Source organism: Copadichromis virginalis, linkage group LG1 (assembly GCF_057382275.1).
Source record: "Copadichromis virginalis isolate Kocher_CV1m ecotype Utaka linkage group LG1, C_Virginalis_male_GT1.1, whole genome shotgun sequence".
NCBI lineage: Eukaryota > Metazoa > Chordata > Actinopteri > Cichliformes > Cichlidae > Copadichromis > Copadichromis virginalis.
Genome location: NC_140618.1, coordinates 3,584,211 through 3,611,180, shown reverse-complemented (window position 1 = coordinate 3,611,180; position 26,970 = coordinate 3,584,211). Strand labels below are relative to the sequence as shown.

The window sequence follows — 26,970 nt, the reverse complement described above, 5'->3', positions numbered from 1 at the left end:
AAACAGAAAAAGAGCCCGAGATAAGAGGAAGAAAAAACATAACCAGAGGTGAGAGAAGGCGTCCACGGTGGTGTGATTTGTTGAAAATCACCACAACTGGAAAATCCTCCTGATTATTCTGCCATCATGACAATAATCACCTTTAAAAATATTTACACCCGTTTTTAAAATCAAACCAGTCACTTAACTAAAACAAGAAAACTTAGAATGTTTAGGCCAGCGGTGGGGATCTCCAGGCCTCGAGGGCCGGTGTCCTGCAGGTTTTAGATCTCACCCTGGGTCAGCACACCTCAATCACATGATTAGGCCTCTGGAGAACTTCAAGACATGTTGAGGAAGTCATTTAGACATTTAAATCAGCTGTGTTGGATCAAGGACACATCTAAAACCTGCAGGACACCGGCCCTCGAGGCCTGCAGTTTCTCCAGGCGGTGGTACATGTTCAAATAAGGACCACATGAAGAACAGGATGCAACGTTTCCCAGCAAAACATTCCTCTGCAGTGACAGGATCGCTGCTCCTCACGTCAGCTGTTTTCAGTGTTTCTGTTGTTATGGCTGATTGGTGTTTAGATTATAATATAGATCATGACGGTTTCACGAACTCGAACAAGTCTTGGTTGTGAACCCAGAATGACTGAAACCAGTTTCCCCTCCGGCTCTGCAATGACTAAAACACGAGTAACATTCAACCTGCTGGCGTCCCTTTAAACGCCCGTTTCTGCAGAGGCCAAACACGAGCAGAAAGGTTTACCCGCTGAGGACAAACATTCCTGCTGATTGAACTCACAGAAAAGCTGCTTCCAAACAAAACACGCCCCCCGTCTCCCCCCCTCCTCGCTCCGTCTGTCGGGCTAAACTTGGTAAACTGAGCAGCGGGAGAAGGCGACGGCGCAGACCACAGCACCCGAGGGAGACGCAGTCTGACCGCTGCCTCCGATTAACAGCCGACACGGCGTTTGACCTGCAGGAGAGTCACGATTGCAGGAAGGACTTCAGGTCGTTTCCTCCCACAAACCTGCAGAAAAGCACGCTTGCACATCTGAACCTCCGCTACTGCCTCAATTTCAGGTTTCTACTTGGGCTCCGTTTAGCGAAACGTCTGGAGCTGTTGAATGTTATACTAGCTCTCACTGATTCGTCTAATTGATTATTAATGATCAGAATCAGGAGGTAAAGGTCACGAGCAGAGTGAACTCACGGGCTTGGCGGCGTTTTTGTTCCCTGCTCCGTGTCCACGGTGCCGTTGGGGGACATGTGGGGCGGCAGCGGAGATTCTGTCCGGGATCCGGACGGACTGGAGGAGGAGCTGCTGTGCTCGGAGGCCAGCGGGGACGAGGCCCTGCTGCCGAGACCTGCCGTGGGGCTTGGGGAGGAGATGACCGGGGAGACGGTGGGAGACGCAGCGGGGGAGACTGTGGGAGACGCAGCGGGGGAGGTGGCTGGTGACACTGAGGAGTTGACAGAAGATGACAAGAAGAGGGTAGGAGTGGTTGGGGCGGTGGAGGGAGATGAGGACGTGGGCGAGGTGCGGGCGTTGAGAAGATTCTGACTGGACAAGTGGCGGCGGCCCCTCGATCCGTCCTGCTCGCCGGTCGCCAACTTTCGTCTCTCTTTACGTAGGAGGGGGGAGGAGTCATCCACCTCACCGTCTTCGTACTTCAGAGTATTCTGCACACACGCACACACACACAGAAAGACTGAGCATGCTCTAAGATCCCTCATATAAGGGGTAACAGAAGTCACATGACTGAATGATGATGTGCTGGTTACAGATGTGCGGCTCATAAATCCAATGCTTCTCATATTAGCGCCATAAATCCTGCGATTGCTGCTCGTTACACACTGAAGCGGCATCACTGTGCACACACATCCTAAATCTCGCCGTATCAGCACTCAATGTTGGGATGTTGTGCAAAATGCAAATAAAGCCGAGATGGAGCCACGATTTTTTATTGATAACAGTAAATGTTTTTAAAGGTTGAACTACAGCAGGGCAGCTGTAGCACTCAGGACCTGCTGGCAGGGCGCTTTCACCGAGAGACTTTCACTGAAAAAGACGTCTGTTTGGAGGCAGCACGTGTTCCTCAAAAATGGAAATGTATTTAAATCCCCGTTTCTCGTCGTTACCTCGTATATGGTGAACTGCGTCCGCAGGTCTGGCTCCGTCCCCTTGTTGTTCATGTGTTTGCGGATGACGGCCTCCATCCCCAGCAGCTCCAGCTTGTCCGTCACATCGTAGAACGAGTCCTGGTCCGGGAGCGCCACCAGAGTCTGAGAAGCACACGGAGGAGTGAGTTTGTACTTCCCAACTTCTGACCTTCTCGCTTACATTTGGAAATTTTGCTTACCTTGTTGATGAGTGTCATGGCAAACACGAGCAGCTCCGTGTCGGCGCCGTTCCTCTCCTCCAGGACCTCCATCATATAACTCCATGGCTTCGCAGCTGCCAGACACACACAAAAACACGTGATCATCATACGGCTGAGCACCTGGTGAAGCTACCCACGTCACATTCAGGGCATCCGTCTAGGAAGAGGTGATAGGTCACATGGAGCAGCTAATGAGAGTAAACGTTACAGACACGTTATATGTGATCTTACATAAAACCATCATCTGCGTTTTTGTGCGCACCTCTCTGTCCAGCCACGGTGTTGACGGCTCTGATGAGCAGAGGACTGTTGGACTCCGAGTACTCCACGAAGACGATGAGCAACTTCAGGGCAGTTTTCACCACCAGGCGAGACTAAAACAGAAAAACGTGTTGAGTGTTTGACCAGCAGGTGGCGTCGCACCACTGCTCTGAGGTCCGAGGACTCACCGAACTTCCCGTCAGCGTGTACAGCCACTGCACCGTCTCGTTGTGGTTGATCACTCCGTTCATGCCGTCCACAAACAGCATGATCTGACTGAGAGCTGAGGACACACAGACCGATGCATGAGCGCTGGCGTTTCCACAGGAGGCTCCAGCAGCTGCAGACTATAATCTGCAGCGCTGACTCAGCTTTCTGTGGGTTTGCTGGACTTGTGAAGCCGAAGCTCCATTTCCATTCTGACCGAACACGAGAGCATGCGCCGATCTGAGCACGCGGCCCCAGGTCTGCGCTTCTGCGCTGGCGCCGTCGGCACGTTCCTAGCGAAAGCGCCAAGTTTCACTGCTGCCACTGTTTGCGTTCCTGTCATTTGGGTGAAATTGTGCCTGCTGGGCAGAAAGTGCTGCAGCTGACACAATAATTTACACATTTGTGCTTCTGGGCTTGTTTTTCCTTTTCCAGTTATACTAAAAGCTTCCAGCTGATCCAAAATGCTGTAATTCAAAGTAACCTCAGTAAGCTTTACAGCAAATCTCACCATTAAAAAACACACAACACACATCTAAACTTTGCATCAACTGAACCAATATTCAAGTTCGTCTACTATAACCTTCTGATATTAAATTAAACTAAATCAATTTTCCTGTTAAACTGAAGCTGGTGTTAATGTTCGTGTGTCACTGTAGATCTCCTAAACGCCCGAGCAGGTGGATTACCTGCAGGATTATGAGCTGCGTTAGACCAAAAACTAAATAGTCCTACAGTTAAACACAAACCTTCACATCAGGCACGTTCACTGAGTGAATATCTGCTTCAGACAGGCTTCTCACAGATCTGTGTTCAGCCATGTGACAGCTCAGGCACGATGAAGTTAGAGGAGCGTTTTTGGGATTTACAAATGCTTTTTCGCCTTATGTGATTGACCTCTGTGCTCTGAGCATCTCTGCGCACACGCAAACATTCAAAGGTTTCACAGCCTCCCTTTAATCCTCAGTCAGAGTCGGTGGAGTCTCACCTCTCAGGATGTAGTTCTGGTAGTTGTGGTCGGCCTCCGCCCCGACTTTAATGAAACACGTCAGCCCGTCAGAGGCCACGAACTCTGGAACCAGGTCTTTATCATCCTACAGACAGAAAAGACTCGTTTAGGAGACCGTTCCAGCCGGTGTTACAGAGACAGAGCTCCTGCTGCAGAGGCAGTCACACTGCAGCTTGTTTTTAATACTGAAGTGAAGTCAGACCTTTGTTCCCTGAGGTTAGCCTGCAAGGCAGCGGCTCCTCACAGGTAACAACAGCTCGCACAGACAGAAGCATGAAGCAACACATTAATATGTCAACAGTTAATCTCAAGAACTTCAGGCCAGTTTATGTGCTGACCTTCAGAGTCTGTCGTTTCACAGATATGGCTCATGTGACTTGTGCTGTATGTGTTTATATTATCTTTGCTGATGGATTAATATAGAAACAGGATGTCCCCGCAGCTGCTTCTCAGGGTGAAGCCAGTTTCTCATATAATCAAACTCATATAATAATCAAATATTTCCTCATATTTTGCCTTTGAAATGCCAGTGCTGCAGCGTGGGGAAGGCAAGTGTGGGAACGTGGTGTTGAAGTGTATTGTTATGCCTCGAAGTGGCCTCGAGCAGTAAGAAGCCACTCGCTGATGAACTTTGATCAGGAACACCAAACTCGGCTCCTGCAGTCACTTGTTTTCCTAACGTGTGCGTTCTTGTGAGTCTGACTTTGTGTCAGAGTCAGCTGCAGTTACAACATTCATGCCAACGGCCACTGAAGAAATCTGAAGACTGTCTCATAATTACCAGATATTACAGGAACCAGCAGCAGTGTGACCTGTGTGACCCATTTCCTTTAATCATGCAGGATAAACAGATCCGAGAGGGTTGTTCGAATTTTTGTTTGAAGCTTTAAACAGCTGGTTTGCATTTAAGACGTTTTTACATCATCGTTAGCCAAAGACACTACATCAGGTGGCTGCCATTAATTATTTCCACTTTTAGAGGAGATTCTTTTTTCTAATGTTAATCAGAATAAACCTAAAAAAATCTACGTAGCAACCAGAGAAACTAAAACTACAGCCACAGAGCAAACAACAGGTGCAGGCGTCTCCCAGGCTCTAGCTCAGACTACTAGACTAGTCTCCAACCTTTTTTGCGCCACGGACCGGTTTATGCCCGACAATATTTTCATGGACCGGCCTTTAAGGTGTCACGGATAAATACAACAAAATAAAACCAGTACCAGTACTGAAAAAAAGAAGATTTATTTATAACACACGTAAAAAGACCCAGGAAAACATAAAAACGATGACAAAAATAACGCTGAAAACCGATAAAAACCCTGAAAACCATACATTTCAGACCTGAGCCTCAACTCTCGCGGCCGGTACCAAAGACTCATGGACCAGTACCGGTCCGAGGCCCGGGGGTTGGGGACCGCTGTACTAGACGAATGCAATCAAGACCTCAGCTGAAAAGTAGTACAGTATTTTTTGGACTATAAGGCACATTAAGCGAAACAAAACAGTCAACTTTACTCAACTTGTTCTTCTTGCTTCCTCCACTTCTGTACCATTGATTCATTAATGCTGAATTCTCTGGCAGCTGCTCTGTTCCCATGTTGTTGCAGTATATGAATGACTAACCTCGTATTGTGGATGGATTATCTCAGTTGTTCTCCTGACTGAAGTCTGGTCCGTTTAAAGCATCCTGCCATGCCATTGCATTTGTCCCTAACCATCGGGAACCCTCGAGTTCACTTTTATCCAGTGGAAAAGCGTTAGTTCATCCTCCAGCTTCACTGCGTTTATGTTATGCTAACATAGCTGTGTCGCTAGCGATCACGTAGCACATCATTATATACCAGCTAGCCCAACTTCAGTAACCCTACAAATGTCACTGCTGTTTAGTTTTCTGTCTTCATTTATGTTGGAAGTGATAACAGAGCTGTACGTTTGAATTTTTTCAGAAATCTCTCAGTCAGAACATGCTATATCATGTTTAGGTAACTAGCGAGCTAACTTCCTGCTAACATCTAACTCCGTTAAATTGAATAAATTCTGTTTTCATGGATGCCTGGATGTTAAACTTAATTGTTACACCTGGTAGAGCAGAACGCTGATCATTTTATTAAAGACAAAAGAAATTGCACAGGTTTTACCTTTCAGTGATGCTGCAGTGTTTTGGACTTGAAAGGATGGAGTTTAGGACCCAGATTACTCTGGGAGACTCCTGACTATGGTAGCTGTAGTGCTCTGACAATCCATCAAGCAGTGCAGCTTCGTAGCTTACCAAAGACTTACCAAAACATTTTTTGACAGATTGTTAAGCACCGTGTAGCACATAAAATCGGTTCTAGGTCAGTGAGCACAACCAGAATTCATACATAAGGTGCACCGGATTATAAGGCGCACTGTCGATTTTTGAGAAAATGAAAGGATTTTAAGTGCGCCTTATAGTGCGGAAAACACGGTAAAATCATTTCACGTGAGTGTAAGCTGAGCTGTGCTTAAACGAGAAGTAAAGTTCTGACAGGTGAGCGTGTTACCTGGAAGAGCTGTTTGAGAGAGAAGAGGGACCGCCGGAGTTCTGGACCCTGGGAGTTGTAAAGTTTCTCTGAAACACAAGGACAGATGCAGGAAGTCACTTCATAACCAGTGGTGACATAAAAACGTCAATACTGTGGAAGTACCACAAGCCTGACTTCAAGTTTTAAGCACAGCACTTAGTACTTAACCTAACTTAACCTACAAAGCTTCCCTTAAACAGAGGATGGAGATGGGGGGGGCTAAAAACAACAATTTCCAGTTTTTTTACCCCCTACCACAGCCTCTGATTTTCTCAGTATCAATGGTATGTTTGAAATGTAGCCGTTCAGAAGAAAAGGCTCATTTCTGATGACACAACAGTTGACCTCTGTTAAAAAATTGGCATTTAAAGGAAGATACAAACAATCAATTGTTACACAGTGAAAATGCAATGAAAAATAACCATAATGAGTTATTATGAGTTTAAGTGAATCTAAACCAAAATATCGTTCAAATATCATCAATTGCACAAAATCCTCAAACACTCCTTTTACTTTCATTTAAACACAGTGAATCTCTGCAGAGAGCTGAGCAGGAATGACTGATTTCCACTTAGATGAACATTAAGCGTCTTTACTGCTCTTAAACACAGACTACACCTGTGCAGGTGATGTGCACGTACAGATCTCTTTAATCCAGGAGGAGTGGTGCAGGTTTCTGAAATTTGAGTCAGGTCAGATCAGGACTCTCAGGTCCACGACAACACAAACACGAGCAATCAGAAAACAAACAAACCTGCAGTTCATCAAACAAACAGCAGGTGGTGCAAAGAAGCTACAGCAGAGGAGACCACACTCATTAAAAAGCTCAATTAAAATGTGCGTTTTCTGACTCCATTTCCACTGCTCAGTGCACCAACCACAAGCATCTTACAACCAGAATGAATGAGTGAGCCCCTGCAGTTTCAGTTGCATGCTCTGCCTTTAAGCACACTTTGGAATTTCTGTGTGAAACTTGACATTCTGCCCGTGTTAGCCAGTAACTGCTGTTTCAGTTGTAAACAGCACTCAGTCTATAGGAGTGAGCTTGCACTAGTCTCTGCTCAGTTTCATGGTCATGGTCGGTCAGCGACACTGTCATCCACCTGTATGCAAAGCTCCACCAAGGCTCAAATTTTCCTCCACGACAGATGCAAATGGCGTCAAAAAGCATCAAACTGATGTCTCACAATTTTTCGTTACCTTCTTCTGTGAATTTATGAAACTGTAACACAAAAATTAAAGATCAAAGTCAATATCTGGCTCTGAATCAGCTACAATGTAACCAAGACAGACTTCTCAGAAAATTTCATGCAAATCGCTTCATAATCCTAATTACAAACAAGCTGAACCAATCCCGTGTCCTCTTTGGTGACACCAATGACCCCATAAATCTGTGTTCTGACCTTGTTTTGGGGAGCCGGGAGAGGACTTCCTTTCTACTTTTTATTTATTTTTTTAATCTCCCATTAGATGGAGCCTTAGCTTTTTTCTTACAGCAGAACCATAATTAATATGTTCAGGTTTTACTGGTTTCCAGAGTCTGACTGGACCACTGCAGGTTGTGGAAACACTGCCCCCTGTCCTGCAGGCGGCCTCGTAACCACGTGTGAGCCTTCAGGCTCAGGCCTCTTGAGACTGGCACCAAAAATGAGTCAATCCCCACAGACTCCCAAAAAAATCCAACTTCAGCATTAAAAGGCATATTTATAGCCTGGTACAAAATAAATGCATAGTTTCCACTTTAATCACAACAGGACCTTTTTAAAAACACCTGTTTTGGTCAAATCTTAAATTTAAGGGCTTGGCTGCTTTGATTGTGCCGCCGTGATGATACAGGGAGCTGTAACTGCTACACCTCTGAACCGGGCCTCCACACCATGTTTTAGGAACAATTATCTGACAATAACTCTGCTTTCTGTTACAGCTCGTCTAAGAAGTTTGTGCTTCGGTCTCGCATGCACCTGAGAGCTGCGTGCATCTGTTATATACCAGTCAGACACTTTTGGTTGCAATGCGATTTGTGTGTCCACTCAGAGTACTGACCTTAAAGGTCAACACTGTCTGGGACATTAGAAACGTATCAGCATCGTGCTCAGAGACGTCTCCTCTATTCCTCAAGAGCTCTGGGAAATAATCTCAATCTGATGCTGAAGCTAAATAAACTGGAGACAGTTTGAGTGAAAGTAGAGAAACAGAACTGATTATAAGAGTTCATGAGAAACTGACTCTGGAACACAAATCAAAGCAAGGAAAAAAAAAAAAAGAGGGATATGAAACAGAAATAAATAGAAACACGCAGTAACCAGGGCCTATCGCAGAGGGAGGAAGTCACGGGAGGTGTACGTCGCTACAGCCACATAAACATAAATCACTCCTGAATGGCCCGCGATCACCAGCAGCCGCTCGTACACAAATACTGACTGATCGATTTTATACAAGTGTGATTGGCTGGCAGCTATGACATCTAACCAAAACAAGGAATTTCAGTGTTTACACGTCAGACAGTTAAGAGCCTCTTTAATGATGAGGGATGTTTGCATGTTATCAAAACACAATCGTGCACAGAGTTCTCTTCAGACGGAGACGGATGTCAGGTGGACGAGCGTGGAGAGACACATTTCCTCCATCGCCCTCGGCGCTACAGTGACGCCAGCCCTGCAGAAATAACAGGGGCTTAATAGAAACTTGTGACGAACAGCTTTGCAGCCTGATGTTAAACGGCTGGAGAAATATTTCAGCGGACGGCGTGACATTTCTAAATCTGACAGAGCCATCCAGAAAAGCTGCTCGTCAGCACGATCAGAAGAAAGCGTCGCAGGAGCGATTCCCGACACCTGCAGGGAAAGTGAGGACACACACCTGCAACGGCCACTTTCATCGGTTTGCATCTGCACTGAGTTTGTACGATGTAATAGCCAGCCTGCAGTTGGCATGGCAACAATCACAACAAGAAGACAGAGGATGTTGTGTGTTTGTTGCGAGTCCTGGTTTTAAGATGGTGACAGAGTTGACAGTGGGGTTTCCACCAGAAATATTATGAAGCTTTGAAAGCTTCTACCAGCTACCAGCACTACTTCGACTAAACTGCTTAATTTAAAGGTGAAAATCTGCTTTCAGTCACATCTTAATTGATTTAAAAAAAAAAATAAAAAAAAAATAAAAAAATCCACTATGCAGGTGTCCAAAAGGCAAAAATGGCCACAAAATCTTGGACATGACTGTAATTCGGGCCTATTTTCTGTTGCGGATGCGTACAGATATAGAAGATAAACCTGAATGGTCACGCTCAGGGGGCATCTCTTATCTTAGCTCCTGTCTCTTTAAGGCGACACATGAAAAGCTCCAGCTGTTCTGATTGGTCAGCTGGTTACAGCATACTGTGACCCTGATTTCTTTAGGAGCTGCTGGTTGGTAACCAACGTGCACGATGATAGGAGAATCAGAGCCAGGACAAGTAACACCTCCTGTAGAAGTCCCTCTGTTACTCGGTCACCGATCTCTGATGGTTTGCAGTGGGATGATTTGTTCTTCCCCAAACTTTGCTCCTGTGTCTCACATTAAAGCTGCAGCTGGTGTGTTCGTCTTTCAGAGGCTCAACTGAAACTCCTCAGTGGGCAGAGGCGACTTATCATTTCAAACTAAATTACAGCTGACAGATGAATAGTTGGTGATATTTCAGACAAACAGAGTGAGGGAGATTACAGAGGTGCAGACACAGGCAGGCGGGGGGAGGGGGCCGCTGCTGGGTTCCTGTCAGCGGACACGAACACAAATAAAGCTCAATCTGAGGAGCTTTACCAACGTCCGCCCCGACGGCCTCCTGCAGCTCTGAGGCTTAAAACAAAGGCTCCAATCAGCCCAGAGTCAGTCTGCACATCTGGGATGACAAAGATGGAGCTGAATGGAAACAAGTCCTAAAATATTTCACAACCGCTCCAGTGTTTCACCACAGAGCCAAAAATAAAAAAGATGACGTCAGAGGGGTGAGTGTTCGCTTCACCACAGAGTCACAGGAGCCACTCTAGCTCCAGTTTGCTGAGGGAACCAATACTGGTCTAGCTCTCGAAGACTGGAGTTGGACACCCCTGCCCATCAATAATACAAAGAATAACCCAACAATCAAATAACCCCCTATGAGCAAAGACTCTGGTGACAGTGGGAATGAAAAACTCCCTTTTAACAGGAAGAAACCTCCAGCAGAACCAGGCTCAGGGAGGGGCGGGGCCATCTGAAGTGACTGGTTGGGGTGAGAGAAGGAAGACATGCTGTGGAACAGAGGCAGAGATGAATAATAACTGATGATTACATGCAGAGTGGTGTGTAAGCTCATAGAGTGAAAAAGAAACAGTGCATCATGGGAAGCCGCCAGCAGCCTACACATATTGCAGCATAAGTAAGGGAGGATTCAGGGTCACGTGATCCAGGCTGTGCTCTCACCTATGTGTGCGTTCAATACTTTTAATTATGTACTACAAATATTAGAAGATGTGTCATATTTTTAATGACTGGCTGAGGAAGACCATGAAAATCAGACGCCGCCCTGTGTCACAGCTCAGGCCCAACATGCTCCTGTACTTGATCCCACCAACAATATGTTAGCCTAATGCTGAAGACGCAGAGTGGGGAGCAGCAGGCTGGAGGCGTACTAAGAGCATGAATCCTGAACTCAGAGAGTCAGCAGTGAAAGCCAGGCTTGTTTACTGACACAGCGAGCTGCAGTTCTGTAGCTCACATTAAGACTCAGGTAATATTCTGACCCGGGTCAGACTGGGCTGTCCGCCCTCTGGAAGCACTGCACTTCACCGCTGCAGACCATTAACATTAGCATCCTGGCGGGAAACATCTTAACCTGGTTCGGGAACAGCACCATGCAGGACAGACGAGCTCTACAGAGGGTTGTGCGGTCAGCTGAGCGCACCATCCGCTCCGAGCTCCCTGACCTGCACTCAATCTACAGCAGGCGGTGCTGGACCAAGGCCAGGAAGATGGTGAAGGACCTCAGCCATCCCAACAACAGACTGTTCTCTCTGCTGAGGTCAGGAAAGCGATTCCACTCCCTGAAGACCAACACAGAGAGACTGAGGAGGAGCTTATTCATAGCCTTTCTTTAGGTCACGAGCAGTTGTCCAAGCATTTCACTACATATCGTACTGTGTATGACTGTGTACGTGACAAATAAAATTTGAATTTGAAATTTGAAGATAACCATCAGGCGGCTGCCTGCACAGTTACATGGAAACCCAAAATCAAACACGCGCAGTAAGAAAAATGTGGAAGACTCCGGCAACTTGAGTCAAATACAGTCCAACCGCCTCTCCCACAAAGCTGCAGTCACACCTGAGTGCAGTCAGACCTGCAAGCCTCTACAGACTCGCTTACCCTGTCAGTGACCTTGAAACCTGCCCGGCGACACGAACAGGATCAACGGGAAGTCACAGCCCCTGGTCATTTTTCGCATTAGTATTCCCCCCCCCCCCCAACAACAACAACAACCAAGTAACTTAAGCCACACAACTTCCACCCAGAAAACACTTGACCTGTAATGTGCTGATCTCCGTTCCTGGCAGTAATAAATAACACTTTTAAGCAACGTTACTGTGGATCTACCCGACACGCAGCTGGTAGATCCACAGTCAGATATTTAAGGATGGGAAAAAAAGAAAGAAAAAAAAAAGCAAAGCAGGCTGCAGGTTTTAATTATCTGTTCATTTAAAAAGCTGGTCAGCTTTAGCTCCCAACAAACAACAAATACTTCCTGCAAATACTAACAGAAGAATACAACCCCGCCAAAATAAAGCCAACAATCAATGCCTTGCGATGATTGATGGGATGCATTTAATCCTGCTTATTTTCTCTACATTTCTATTTTTGGCACTCCGCTAGAATAACTTCATGACTGAGTTACAGCTAAAAATCCCAAAATATCATGGAGCCCGTTTGAGTAACCAGCAGTTTCTTTCTCTCACGTTTGCTCTGTTTACTATCCAGAATCAGTACTTAATATTTCCTTCTATTATGGAGCAAAAGTATTGATCTGTTATAGCAACAAGGAAGTGGTTCCACCTCTAATTATATCTTTCTACTTCCTGTCTGCACAGGAAATGAGGTTGTGTCCCGCTATATAGAGAGACATTTCCTGCCTGCACCTGTAGTTTATCACACATATAAACAGCTTTCCATCACATTTCTAACGTGATGAAGAGATGAAGGAGCGAACTGGAACAGTTCTCCTGCACTGACCTCAGATCAGCCCTTTAAACCTGCTGAGCTAACAAACAGCTACGACTTGTGAGCCATTTAATGCTGCATGCCATTTAGCTCCAAAGACTTTTGAAGGCGTTTTTAATCTGATGTGTGCAGTGGACACGGTCCTGCTTTGGACCTGAGTTTAAAGAACCGTTCAGTCTGCTGTATTCAGCTTTCGTGTGTATCTGCAACTGTTGCAGCGCTTCGATGTAACGAAGCACACGACATGCTGTGTATCAGGTGAAAATGTGTGAGCTCCTCGTAGCTTATCCAAGATTATTTGTTGTCACTGAGAACGTCAGCACCTGTTGACAGCAGCTCAAGATAAAACGCTTAAAGTTACTTCTGTCTCTCAGAGGACCGCGAGTCACTCAGACACCCATCTTTGACCCAAGATGGCCACCAGACAGCCACAGTTTCACTGCCGCGGCCGAGCACCGAGGAGGGAACGTGCCGGGATTATAGAGAGCTATAACTGCTCTATGATGCAGCGCAGACGCAGCTGCTGAAATTCCTCCGTCCTGACTGAACTCCCACACTTAGACTGCGTGAAGGGCAAAGGATTCATGTTGCTTTTCCACCAAGATCAGACCAACTCGTTCTGACAAACAGAAAATCATTTCAAGTCTGTTTCACCCTCACGCTGGCAGCAGGGAAATAAATAAACAGGTGAAATACAAAAAAAACAAAACAAAAAATAAATTAAAATCAGCTGACCCACTGGTTTGCTTACATCCGTCTGACCTGATGTGAAACTTACTGAGAACCTCAGACACATTTCAGCTCTTATTTTGTTGGATTTTATTTACAAAAAAAAAAAAAAAAAAAAAGCATTTTAAGAGTTGAATGTAAGAACTACAGAACCGTCTCACTGGATGTCTGTTGGTTTTTAGCTACAAACTATTCACATTGTTTTATATGATCGTGAGGTTTAGACTGAAACAGCAGACTGGAAACATTATTTACAACTTTATGAATCAAATTTAAGGTTTAATATTCTTGAAGTCTTTAAGAAGTCAGACATGTTAATATGAGGCCAAATCTGAAGCTTGATTTATAGCACTGCTTTAAATCTACAGTCCAGCCTGATGTGCAGATTCACAGAGACATCAGTGCAATGCAGACTGTAACTGTGGGTCTGTCTAGTAGTAATATGAACATGGTATAATGATAATGTAAAATGACTAAGTCTCTGTGGAACAAGCTGTAACTGACAGGCTTGCTGTCTGGTCTGTCCTGAAGTCCCGAATTTTACAAAACATATTCTATCATTTGGAAAAGTTCTTTTCATGTATTTGTGTGATTACGGCACTTTGGAGCAGAGGCAGTGTTGCAGTCTCCGGTTCACATCCCGTGCTCTTTCACATTAGCATGCTGGATTCCCTGCTGAGGCTCCAATTTGCTGTGCACCACGTCGGCTTTAGTAACTTCTCAAAAATGGCACATTTGGTTTGACGGTCATTCAGCAGTCCAGCTGAAGCAGTGAGTCGGGTCCCTTTCACAGAAGTTTGTCTTGTTTTTGTTTCCTTCAGCTGCTTTTGTTTGATTTTCTCTGTTTATTCCCTGGTAAATGTCACCTTCCTCCCTGTGAATCAGGCCCACTGAAGTGTTAATCAGTGCATCTGCATGAATGCGGATACAGCAGGCCAGAACCACGGATCTGAAGAACTGCATTCACTAACGACCATCAGAGTCTTCTTTGAGTCGAAGGAAACGTCAGACAGGCAGAGGGACACAATGGGAAGAGGTCAAACGGTGCTTTCGGTGTGTTGACGTTTTTCTCCGGCAGCAGCGAGCAGATGCAGCAGAGCATGAGCGATTCTTGTTCTGTGTAAATAAAGCTTGTTTACATCCGTCTGTCGGAGACAAAAACACATTTCTAGAGATTTATTTTTCAAGCGTTCCTCATAAATAAAGCCCATCAGACTGCAACAGCAGGGCCCTCGTTGAGCTGATTAACGAGCATGATAGCGATGACTGAAACAGAGGGACACTGGGAAGGATTCCTGTGTTTGTCCTGTGGAGACAGGAAGTGAGCTACATTATCTCAGCGTGGTATTTCCTGTTAGTGTGAGCGTTGCTAATTGAGTCCAAGCCCAAAAGGGAAGAAGCTAACTAAAATCTTCAAAAGCATAATTTACTATAAAAAGTATCAATATAAGCAAAGGCATGTGATCTCAGAGAAGCCATGATTGTAGTTTTCTCCTGACTGCATGGCGTGGAGCTCACGCTGAACACGATTCAAATAACTTTGCTTAAACTAGAAGAAAAGGATTTCCCCGAGAGACAATCAGCTCGTCAATCAGCTGGAAGGAGTCAAATAATTGTGTTTAGCTTCTTGAAAATAAGATTTAATGCTTTTTTGGTCCCACGTGACAGGTAACTGAACATTTTTGGGTTTTGGAAACAGGGACACGTTCCTAATTTTTTAACTTACCGGTAGTATAGACAAAAGATCCAACAAGGAAGTAAAGACGGGAGTTTAATGAATTTAATGGGCAAACTGAGATGATATCAGGCTAACATTCACTTCTGGGATGGTTTTAGCTTTGCAGATGTGAAGATTTGATGTTTTTCATTTGCCATTGTTTTTTCTGATGACTGGGTGGACTGAGTGGCACTTTATTCTATTTCTGACATCGACAAAGACTCTTTGCAAGAAGGAAACAATGGCTGGTTGCAAACCTCAGAGTATATTTAGAGCTGACACAGCCCAGACTCTGTTTGAAATGTACAATTATTATGAAATAAACATTTTATTTTTAAGTGACATATCTGCTGATTTTTTTCCCCCTCTGAATCTTTGATGCTTTTTCATTTTCCTCTCACAAAGTCAAAGACGTCATCTTGGACTTTACAGAGAAGCAGTTTTAGAAGATTTGGTAATAAACAAAATGTGATCTGAACTCATGATCAGGAACGCCAAGTAAGTGTGTCAACATCCAAGCAGCCGCCACAAAGCAGGGAAGGAAGCACAGTCAGTGCATTATTGATGACATCATCACGCCGCGAGCCAACAGGACACACAGACAGACACACAGCATTGCTGGAAAAAATGGCACCATGAGCTTCATGTAGAGTCTTGTCAGGATGTGACTTTAAGGTTCAGGTTGAGACAGGTGACCAAAAAGAAACACATACATGTTTTTACCTGCAAGTTTTACAGTAGTTGGCAAACTTAAACCTGAATCTGTGTCTAACCTAAACCCTGAAACCAGGTCTGAACCCTCCGAGGGTCCCAGTGGAAGGACGTGGCATCCTCGTAATGTGTTAATCTCCTCCTGTGGGCTTCAAACTGATCCCAGAACAGTCGTGTTGCAGTGCTATTTTACTTCATAAAGAAGCAGATAAAGAAATGGATCATTTTCAGTCTAATAAGACTGGTTCTACAGAGAGAAACAAAAGGTAAGCTCTGTGAGCTATCCGTCCTCGCTGGAGTGACAATCACAAACAAATCACAGCGAGGGTTCCAAGGAGTACACATTCTGGGAAATCCCCTCCGGAGCAGGAAGGGTGGGGTCATGCCAGGCAGCACGGGAAGGAGGAAGGGAATAAGTGGCTGACAGCGGGAACTCTGGGAAAGTTCAGCATTTCCCAGGAGAGAAGATTCTGACCAACTGAAGTCAGACCTCAGCAGCTACCAGAGAAACGGACACTGATCTCAACAAACACATGGAAACCTCCAACAACCCAAGTCTGAAGCTGTTCACAGGATCCTGAGATTCAAAGACACACAATAACAAAGAGATGCATAACAATTAAAGAGACACAAACGGAAAAAGCTAAGTGTAGTTGATGAATCTCAGGGCTCCTCTGTGTCATTTAACAGCCACTGGATCCTCTGAGATCGTTTCACACTCGGCCTGCAGAACCTGATTGTTTCAAAAACGCCTTAAAGGAAATGAAAATGACAAATTTGGAGTCAGAATAATGCAAAACAAAGACGACAGAGAGACGCACTGGTCTTCTGAACAGAACTACTCCATCTACAGGTGGAAGCTTTTTGAAGAATGCATTTTAATGATGAGTTTATGGCAAAACACAGTGCCACTAAACACAGTTATGTGTAGTTTATGAGTGCGATTGTCTCAGGATGTCCTCTGGGTCATTTGACTGGAACACAGTCTCTCCCGTTTCTCACTCTGCCTGCAGAACTTTCCAGCATTGTTTCAAAACTCTTAAAGAAAATGAAAGCGAAGGCTTTCTACCTCCGGCTCCGTCCTTTCTGACGCTGGCGTGTCCAGCTGCTGCGAGCAGCAACACCACAGGCGCAGATAAGGGCAGAAAAGGGCTAAAAATAAAAACCCCAAAACCAGAGTGGAGCTTTGGTCTGCTGGGATGAAAACAGCTACAAACACAGAAGTGTTCAGTGAACCGCCGAGAGGCTCGGAAGACCATTTTAAACAACCCTCGTGCCCAAAGCCAAGACACAGTCAGCAACAATAAATAATCAGCCACACGCAGAGCAAGAGTGCAGATGAGGTGAATCCGCTCAGTTTGAGCTGCTTCACGTTGTCTGTATTCACTGGTGTACACCACTCTGGAAAGGTTTTAAGTAACAACCACAGGGAGGCTTTTAGACCGCGACGTGAACGCAAACACGCAACTAAATTTCCATTTACACCACATCAGGATCGAACTGTAGAAATAAATAATAAAAATATATATAATAATAATAATAATTTGCATTGATATAGCGCTTTTCGGGGCCCTCAAAGCACTTTACAATACCACTATTCATTCACTCTCACATTCACACACTGGTGGAGGCAGCTACGGTTGTAGCCACAGCTGCCCTGGGGCAGACTGACAGAAGCGAGGCTGCCATATTGCACCATCGGCCCCTCTGACCATCACCAGTAGGCAACAGGTGAAGTGTCTTGCCAAAGGACACAACGACCGAGCCGGGGATCGAACCGGCAACCTTCCGATTACAAGACGAGCGCCCAACTCTTTGACGATACCCACAGATTTATTTTACACAAACTGCTCTGGTGTATAAACAGACACTGTCCTTATTTTAACATGGACAACCCCCGCCTAATATGCATTTACTTCTTTGCATATACGTCATTCTCATATTGAAATATTGACGTCCGTAATATCGTCCTCAGGAAGTTCTCTTAAAGACAGTGGAGCCAAAACTGCTTATTTCAGACAGAATGAACTGATAGGTTCAGTATAAAATAAAGTTTTATTTTATTTTATTTATGAGTAGCAAAGTATGCAAAGCTACTATATACTAGTCAGCGACTAAAAATATAAAGCTGGAAACCGGGACAACGGGTCCCCAAATGTGTTCCTGACAGACAGACAGCAAATACAACAAAGTGACCAACAATAAAAGCAGGTGGTGCAGATCTCTTATACATGTCCTTATATGCCCTCATTTAATGTTCATGTTTCTTTTTTCCACTTGAAAACCAGAAAGTGAGAGCCAATCAGAAAGTTAATTTAAAGTGGGCGGGGCTAAACTGGCTCATTTCAGACAAAGGATGAACTCCGAGCAAGGCCCAATGTAAGATGATTAAGGAGGATTATGATCTGCGACTCATGCAGAGCTATTCTAGTAGGGCCCTCTAATAGCGTTACATAAATGACTTCCTGTTTGACTCACAATTAAACAACATGACTAAGAAGAAAAAGCCAGCTGGTGTCCAGAGATGAGACTCATTAACCTGCAGAACCCAGAGAGCCGGTCTTTAAACGATCAGCAGCAGGCTGAAGCACTTTAAACCGCGCTCTCCGTTTATAAACAACAACAAACAATAGAGTATAAATAGATCACTCAGCCTCTTTGTTTACAAACAATAAAAAGTTAAATATTTGCAGGCTCTGCCCCTCGCTGAGCTCCTCGGGGATTTCTGATGATTACCAGTCATGAGCCGGTCTATGAGCCGTTCAGCACGCAGCCACACCCAGCATGCACCTGCTGCAGCCCGGTGGCTGTGTTTGATTTGGATCCATCAGTGTGTGCACCGGATGGTGCGCTGGCAGCGATTAATTAGAGGAAGGCACAACAGTTTCTTTAAACTTATGCCAAGCTAATGCCTCAAAATGTGCCTTCCTTTACTCTGTGCTTGCCCCCCCACCACATCCTGATAGTCCGCGCCAGGTCGTCTTTAAGTCTGCGAGTAGGTGTGTCACTTCCATCACGGTGCTGACAGATGAGAAACCTTAAAGTTTAAAACTTATAATATCTGATAGCTTTGAGGAAAATAAAACAAACAGGTTTGATCATGCTGACCACCAACAGGAACAGCAGGCTTCATATTACAGGTCTCATGCTTAGGTCTGCTCCACGTGACTGTGGAGGTTTAAAACTGGTACAACAACACCCCTGACAGAGGTCAGAGGTCACAGAAGGAATATAACCAGACACGCAGTGAGTAGAGGAAACGAGAGCAAAGGGAAGCTTTTAGAGATGGCATGAAAAGGTAAATCAAAGCACAGGATGTACAGAAAGTGCTAATACTGCCGTGACTGATAACTGATTCGCTTCACCTCGCGCTTTCCCAGTGAGCTCAGATGTAAACTGGTTTATGTGAAAACATTTAAATAAATCAGAGGGGTAGACTGATGTTCAACACAGCCAGGCTCTCCTTGTGTTAGCTGGCTCGACAAAACCTAAAATCATATTTGAGATAACGGTGCGATGATAGTGGTTATCATCTTTCTCTGCTAATCCCTGCATCCTGGGTGGCTGTAGCCCAGGAGGCGGAGCAGGTCATCTGCTAATCAGAAGGTTGGTGGGTTGATTTGATCCAGTCTGCGTGCCAAATATCCTTGGACAAGATACTAACCCAGAGTTACTACAAATGTGTGAATGTTAGATAGAAAGCACTGGCATAGAAAAAGTCTATAAAGAACATAAAAATAAAAATGTAACACTGCTGCAAATAAGACGAGAGGTTCATACTGCAGAAAATCATCAATCTGGTGATTACAGAGTTGCACAGAGCAGATAAAAAAAAAAACCTTTTAATTCGAGGCAAACACTCGCACTGGTGACGGCTAAAACTTAATATTTAAATGGATCCAGTTTAAACTTGCTGTCCTGCAGCCTAATACAGGAGATGACTGCACAGGTGTTCCTGATGGTTTCTGTGATTTCAGCAGCGTGAAAGCGATGAAGAGTTTAATTTTATGCACAGAATAAGTATCAGAACATTTAAATACTTCCTGCATCACCAACTCCGTACATGCACAGCTCACTGACAAGTTTGCAGTCTAAGTTTATAGCTGGTGCCATGTTAGTAAGGTACAGGTGAAATGGAAAGCCTGAAGATAACCTGATGCCAACCAGCTCCTGCATTCAGCGCGAGTTACCACAGGGATCTAAGACGGTAAAAACCACAGAAAGCTCCGACTTTAACCTCGACAGCATTACTCTCGCTTGTCAAATACACTCCTCGGGACTGAAACGAGACAAGCAGGAGCCACGACTTCATTCAGTTTCTGAAGATGAAATCGGCGATAAACGAGGCTGCTGTGAGGAAACCGCTGGATGAAATGAGTGATATCATCAGGAGATCCACAATATTTCCTAACATAGTCCTGACACTCTTCAACATGCCCGCGCTCCTCCTCCTGTTGTAAACGTAACCAGGACGAGTCCGGACAGGAGCTCGTCTTCTCAAGCCGATCTGTTTCCATGGAAACCTCAATGGGAGATTTTTTTCTGGTCTTAAAAATTCTGCAGTGTCAGACTTTAGTTGGAGCTCGCCTGAAGTGAGAAGAGTCATGCTAATCCTGTCTTACTCACATTCACAGCAGTGAGCTCCCTGTGGGGTCAGTCTGCAGGAAACTACATTTCCCAAAATGCACTTAAAACCATGAAGCTTTTAAAGACTTTCAGCCTTCCAGCAGCCTGCTCAGAGGACACCTCTGATCCCTGTAAACAAGCTTCAGAGGAGCTACTGCTAACCTTTCCCGATGTTCAGCACCTTCAACAAATAAAACAACAGCCGAGTAAAACTCTAAACCTGAGCTCCACTTCATGTGGAGAAAGTAACCGCTGTATTTTCTAAGCTGCAGACTCAGAGGGAGGAAATCCTCCCAGCTGAGTGCAACACGTCACCGTGGTGGAAGATGGCGAGAGTTTCCCCTGAGTCATCACTCCTGTGCTGCAGGAGAGGACGGAGGGAAAAAGTAAAGCAGAAGACTGAGGACATAATTACCCAGGATGGAGTGAACACGAACAGAGAGCTGAGTCCTCAGAATCAGGATGGGCTTCCTTCCTTTCCTGTGGAAAAATAAGAAACCGTTTGAGTTCAGAACAAAAAACAGTCACGACTCAGAGTTCAGGTTCAGTCAGAGCAGCCAGCTCCGTGACAGACATCTAACCAGATTAACTTTTGTGTAATCGAATCATCGTACGAGAGGGACATGGCACTCAAAGAGTCCCGAGTTGGCATATTTGAGAGAACACAGAGTCAGTAAAGACGATGGAAGAAGAACCTCCAAAGTGGGTTTTATCAGATCTGAGTGCAGTTTTCACAAAGACTTGCTTCTACAAGGAGTCCTGATCCACTGTCAGTGTGATCAGTGTGTGCAGACAGCTGGTCTGAGGTGATCCCAGAACAGCTAAGTTTCCACATACAGTCAGACTGCGGCATGCTGGGATTAGAGTATGGAAAGAACGACAGCATGAAGGTATGGAAAGAATGAGAGCGAGAAAGAAGGAGAAACGGGAGAAGGGAAGATGTAAAGGTGGGCGTGTTTGTCTGGAGGCTAAAAGAGGAATACGTTTTTCAGACGCTCTTACAGCATCGCACAGAGTTTACACTGCTGGACACACACAGTCACCAAGCAGCTATAATGTGTTTCAGTTCCACATCACTGAAATGAATGTGATTCTTCACAGAAAGAAGATCCAGTCTGAGGCCTGGATTTGAACCCAGATACTCCAGCTTCCTCCCACAGTCCAAAGACCTGCATCGGGCTAGGAAGACCAACCATAGGTGTGCAGGGTTATCTGTGCACTTTAGTCCTGTGACAGACTGACCTGTCCAGGGTGTCCTGGGCCTCCTGCCCTGTGACAGCTATGATAGGCTCAACCGCCTCCTAACCCTGAATGGGATAAGTGGAAGAAAACTTATCCCACTAATTCTACTTCTTTTACTCCTTTTATGCATTATTTTGATTATTCATATTTCTATTACCTCTACCAAGGAAGTTGTGTTTTTGGTGCTCCTGTCTGTAGACACGAAGTTTTGATCGGTGACGAGCGGGGTCATGTTAACAATTGATTAAAAAAATGGCTTCCATCCCCCGAGGTCTTTGTGGTTAACTTCATGATTTATTGGCTGAAAATTTACGACAACTTACAAGCGTGCTGTCTGTTGGCAACATGTGAAAAGTATAAATTTAAAATATCACCTTCAAGGTCAACAGATGGATCCGAAGGTCAAAGCGATGATGCCATACAGAGTGATTTAAACCCATGTTTCTGACTCAGACAACGTTTACATGCACAGGGATTCTAAATATCATTCTGGACCTCTGAGCTTCAGATGTATATTTTAAAATTGTTATTATTTTTATATAAAATAAAATAGCAATCATCTTTAATAATTAAATTTAAAATGGTACTTCCTGTGATCTCACTTTCACATTTCACACCTGCCTTTTTTAACCCCCCAGAATGTTTTACACCTTTAAAGACAGTGTTGGCAAGAGTGTATAGTATATACAGCATAAGCTCAAATTATTCCAGTGCATCTTAGCTGATGTCACAATTGGGCATCATCGTTATACTCTGAGGCACGTACGTTTTCGGGCAGCCGGTCAGTATGAAGCTGCCGCCTGCAGCGAGCAAAGCGTTTAAAGCGCCCGACGACAAAAACTGTTTTCACTTATTTATCACTAAACGTTGTGGAGATACAGAAATTCTTTTATTGCTGCCATATAATCTGCATCATTATAACTGCATTGATAACATTCTTTACAGCATTATTTCATGTAATAATATTTCTCACAGTATTGATACTGCATTACAGTTGTTTATTGAAGATGTTCATATGAGGATCCTTCCATTATGTTAACTTTTATTACAAGTACGGTTGGAAGTATTTTATACACATTGCATATCTGTGCTTACTTTGAGTTGATGTTCGGTTCATTAAGGGTTTTAAGCTTCACTGGCGTGACTTTCCAGGTGATACATGCTGAGGGAAACTAGAACATAGAAGGATAACTGCAATGCATGCTTACAGTACATGTATATAATTTAGGAACGTGTCAGGCCTGAGGCCTTAACCCATTTGGAGTCTTACTATATTTTACTTTACTTGGCAACAGATGATCAGAGTCAATAATCAGCCTCAGAGACCCTGAGGGCTTGAAGTTTTATTACCTTGTATGGAAGGTGTTACAGAAAAGAGAAGTTCTATGTCTGCTTATAGCTATTAAAGACGTACAAGATGTACGATTAACTGTGACTAATGTTGCGTGTACCCCACTGCTTTATAAGTGTCCACCACATGCATTTTGGTCAGAAGACATATGTTGATGTTTTCTCCGGGCTGTTTGATTGCACTTTTCTGGGGCCTCCGTGGTTTGTGACACTGCTCTGCATTGATCGATTTCGCGACAACGTGTAAACAACTTTTACTAAACAATCAATGTTACACATGTACTATATGAACATAATTAAAATGAATAATAACAATAGTACTTTAAATTACATAAAGTGTATTATAATGAGTAATGGTAAACTACTATTGTTTTACAATAAGGATAAAAATGTGCTTTGTCTTTATTTTAACTTGGCTATTTTTCCCCATATAATTTTTTATTTTATTTTAATACTTGAGTATGTTGTTGACAGCGTTCGTCTTGGTCTGTGTGGGTCCAGTGCTTCTTTTCTCTGTTTGTGGGGTTACAAGGACGGCATGTCTCTGCATGACATGTTTGGCTGCAGTCATGTTCCCAATAAACACAAACACACACACACACACACACACACACACACACACACACACACACACACTAAAGCTTTTCTTACGCCACATCTTCGTAGAAGCTCTCCAGCTCGTCTCGCTGCTCAGCCAGAGAAGAGTCCAGGTCCAGATAGTTTCCACTGGGAGACAGCTGGAGGGTGCAGTCTTCCAGCTGATGGACACACAGACAGAGACATATGTGAAGATCAAGTTTAACCAATGCTGAATCACGACAGAGCGCAGCTGTGAACAGATTTGTTTGTGTGTGAAAAGCCGAGGCAGAGCGAGGGACACCGATCTCTGGTGTCAGTAGAAACCGATCCTGCAGCCGCTGCTGCAAACAAACAAAACTGACTCGACCGGTTTAGCCGATGAGGTCTGTGGATCTTTGCCTCTATATTCATGTGGGAGAAAGTAATCTGCCCGGATACTGGCTAATCTGGATGAGTCTCACACTAAAGCTGCACCCAGATTTCTAAAGGATCATCCAGCCTCATAAAGCTGAAGACATTTTGAGATTTGGTAACTAATGCGAGGACACCTGCTGTCCGAATAAATCACAGACTGAAAACAGTCACATTTATGGCAAATACAACAAGATGCAACAATCCTCCAATATCAGGAGTCACACTTTATGCAAAAACTCACCAAAATTTAAGCCACCAACTTCAATTAGCTGATCAATAACAGATTTTCTGGACGATTGATTCATGCATTTATTTACAGCACAGTGTAGGACAGCTGTAGATCCGATGCTTGGCTGCAACTTCTATTTTGTGTCAACTCTAAAGCCACAGGACAAGAAAAACTCCTGACGTTGATTTACTCCAGGATCACATCGATCCATGTTGTCCTGCGTCAGAGAGAAATGCCATTTATACTTCAATATATTTATTATATTCTTGTTAAAAACAATGGAGTCCCGGTGTATCAATGTAATGTAATGAGACACAATGCTGTCAGATTCAACAGCGGCAGAAAACACTCGACTGTTGTGCCGATGCTTTAGCTCAAACAAATGCGATTCCTCCACCGTCGTTTCTGCACAACGCCCGATTTTACTGAATTTACATGACATGTAAATCTTCTGGCTGACTGGAAAAATAAAGACAAAGCGAATTATCAAGAATTAACCACGACCATTATAAAGCAGGACCGTATAACAACTCTATTGTACTTGTATATAAATAATTCATAACAATGGGCATCTCAGGACACTTTATATTATAGGAAGGTACCGATCCAACATCGTTCAACAGACGTAGTGGTTCAGTGGGAGAAACGTTTCATCACTGATCCGAGTGCTTTGTTCAGTCTCAGCTGACTGCAGGTTTCCAACCTTATAAACAGGACATTCGCACAATGACTGAAACCAGCCCCTCACTTGGCTCAGTGACGAAACGTTTCTCCCACTGAAAACGTTACGTCTGGATGAACAGAATCAACTTTTTGGGATTTATTTACCTGGATGATTGAGTACGCTTCAAGACATTATTCAACACAACTCCTTTAGTTACGCGCCTAGAGGAGCGTAAGTAAAGGAGAGTTTAGGGCAGGGGTGGGCAATCTCAGTCCACGAGGGCCAGTGTCCCTGCAGGTTTTAGATGTGTCCTCGAACCAACACAGCAGATTTAAATGGCTAAATTAGCTCCTCAACATGTCCTGAAGTTCTCCAGAGGCCTGGTAACGAACTAATCCTGTGATTCAGGTGTGTTGACCCAAGGTGAGATCTAAAACCTGCAGGGACACCGGCCCTCGTGGACTGATATTGCCCACCCCTGGTTTAGCTTCCTATTCTACTTTTCATCACTAAGAACCACAAGAAAGCCCACAGTCTGAAACTGAACAGCCATGTAGGGAAATGTAGGAATAATATGACGCTAATAGGTCTTTAATATTACCGTTTCATAACTCACGAGTAGTTTTCCAGAATGTAAATGATAACATTAGAGACACGGGAGGTTTCTAATTTTTTATAGTAAGCAGTCATGCATATTTGTTTAATGTGTTTGTTGAAGGAGACACTGATTAAAGTGACTCAAAGGTTCCTTGCAGTGTTAACAGAGGCCAGTGTAATGCCATCAGATTAGTCAATGTGTTTCTGAGGTTAAATACAGTAACTTCAATTTAATCTGAGTTTAGCAGCAGGAAACAGGAGTCATCTCGCCCTTTGTCTTTAAAACATGACTGCAATTTAACTGACTCGTGTATCTGGTTGTATTGCTAAATATAACTAGGCATTACCTGCAGAACAATGGAAATGCACGCAGTGCTTTCATGTTATACATTCTTCCCTTTGGCAGTGAAAATAATTGGTCCCAGCACAGAACCCTGGGGAACTCCATGACTAACCTCTGAGTGAAGAAGGCGCGCCATCCAAATAACTTGGATTTTTATTATTGAAACTGGAACACATTCAGAAAAATCCATGTAATCTGTAATAAAACCGACTGCTTCATGCAAACAAAGTTGGTTTAGGCTGAGAGAAGCTAATTAGTAACCTTCGCTGCTGTAAATGTTTTACAGTCATTTCTAAAACTGGAGCTGGTGTGTGACATTTGTGCTGTTGGATAATCGTACAGTTATTCAGCCGTCGTACCGTCAGCAGTAAAACATGAATGCTGCTCGCGTCAGACGTTATTCTTTTTATTTTAGAAATGGCTGTTTAACCCCTCCCTCCTTTTGTATCTGTGGTTTCTATACTTTCACTGATTTTATTTACATGTGACAGAAAGTTGCTTTAAAAAACCGATCCAACAGGTCACACACGCTCTGGGTTTTCTGGGGCAGTATGCAACAGGAATGTGTTTTTTACTCTCTCAAACAGTAAACAGGGTCTGATCCACATCAGCTTCATGTCTATTTATAGCCGCCCTGCTCGGCCTGGCAGCATGTTTGTAGCAGAGCCATGGCCAGGTACAATAATCAGTTATCAAACACATCAGGTCTGCTTTTGAGTGCCAGACTCTAGACCTGCAGGTCCACATTCTTCCTCTCCAACAACACAGATCCTTCCCGTCAGCCTGGAGCTGCACGGAGGAGGCGGAGGAGGCTCACCTCCACATTTTTAACTGATGGTGTAACTGCAGGTCACGTGGTTGTTCGTGGATTTACATTTTCTTCGCTATAATTTTCAGTAAGGATTTAAAGAAGACAGTGACCATAAAAGCAGCTCCAAACATCCCTCTGACTCAATCTGCACATTTTCAGGTTTAACTAATCTTACATCTGAGTCTACAAAAACCTTCCTTTTCTGTGAAAAGTTTGTTGAGTTTGCACTCACATTTTATACCGAGTAGTCTAAGGAGCTGGGGAAAAAAGCATCTGGACTGCTTTAAGTTTCTTGAAGACGTTTCATCCAAGAAGCTTCTTTAGTTCTAAAACCAA

General features: G+C 44.2%; 1 protein-coding gene across 3 annotated transcripts in view; it reads right to left on the bottom strand.

The window, feature by feature from the left end:
- Positions 1-26,970, bottom strand: part of fhod1 (formin homology 2 domain containing 1) — a 50,184-nt gene that overhangs the window by 16,297 nt on the left and 6,917 nt on the right. For all 3 annotated transcript variants that reach the window (XM_085477790.1, XM_085477879.1, XM_085477961.1), the window contains exons 2-10: positions 23,649-23,755; positions 20,821-20,885; positions 6,374-6,441; positions 3,828-3,933; positions 2,821-2,915; positions 2,634-2,745; positions 2,351-2,445; positions 2,130-2,273; positions 1,201-1,670 (exon numbers count right to left, since the gene is read on the bottom strand). In XM_085477790.1, the coding sequence (XP_085333916.1) occupies positions 1,201-1,670; positions 2,130-2,273; positions 2,351-2,445; positions 2,634-2,745; positions 2,821-2,915; positions 3,828-3,933; positions 6,374-6,441; positions 20,821-20,885; positions 23,649-23,755 (1,262 nt within the window). The remainder of the gene's footprint in view (positions 1-1,200; positions 1,671-2,129; positions 2,274-2,350; positions 2,446-2,633; positions 2,746-2,820; positions 2,916-3,827; positions 3,934-6,373; positions 6,442-20,820; positions 20,886-23,648; positions 23,756-26,970) is intronic.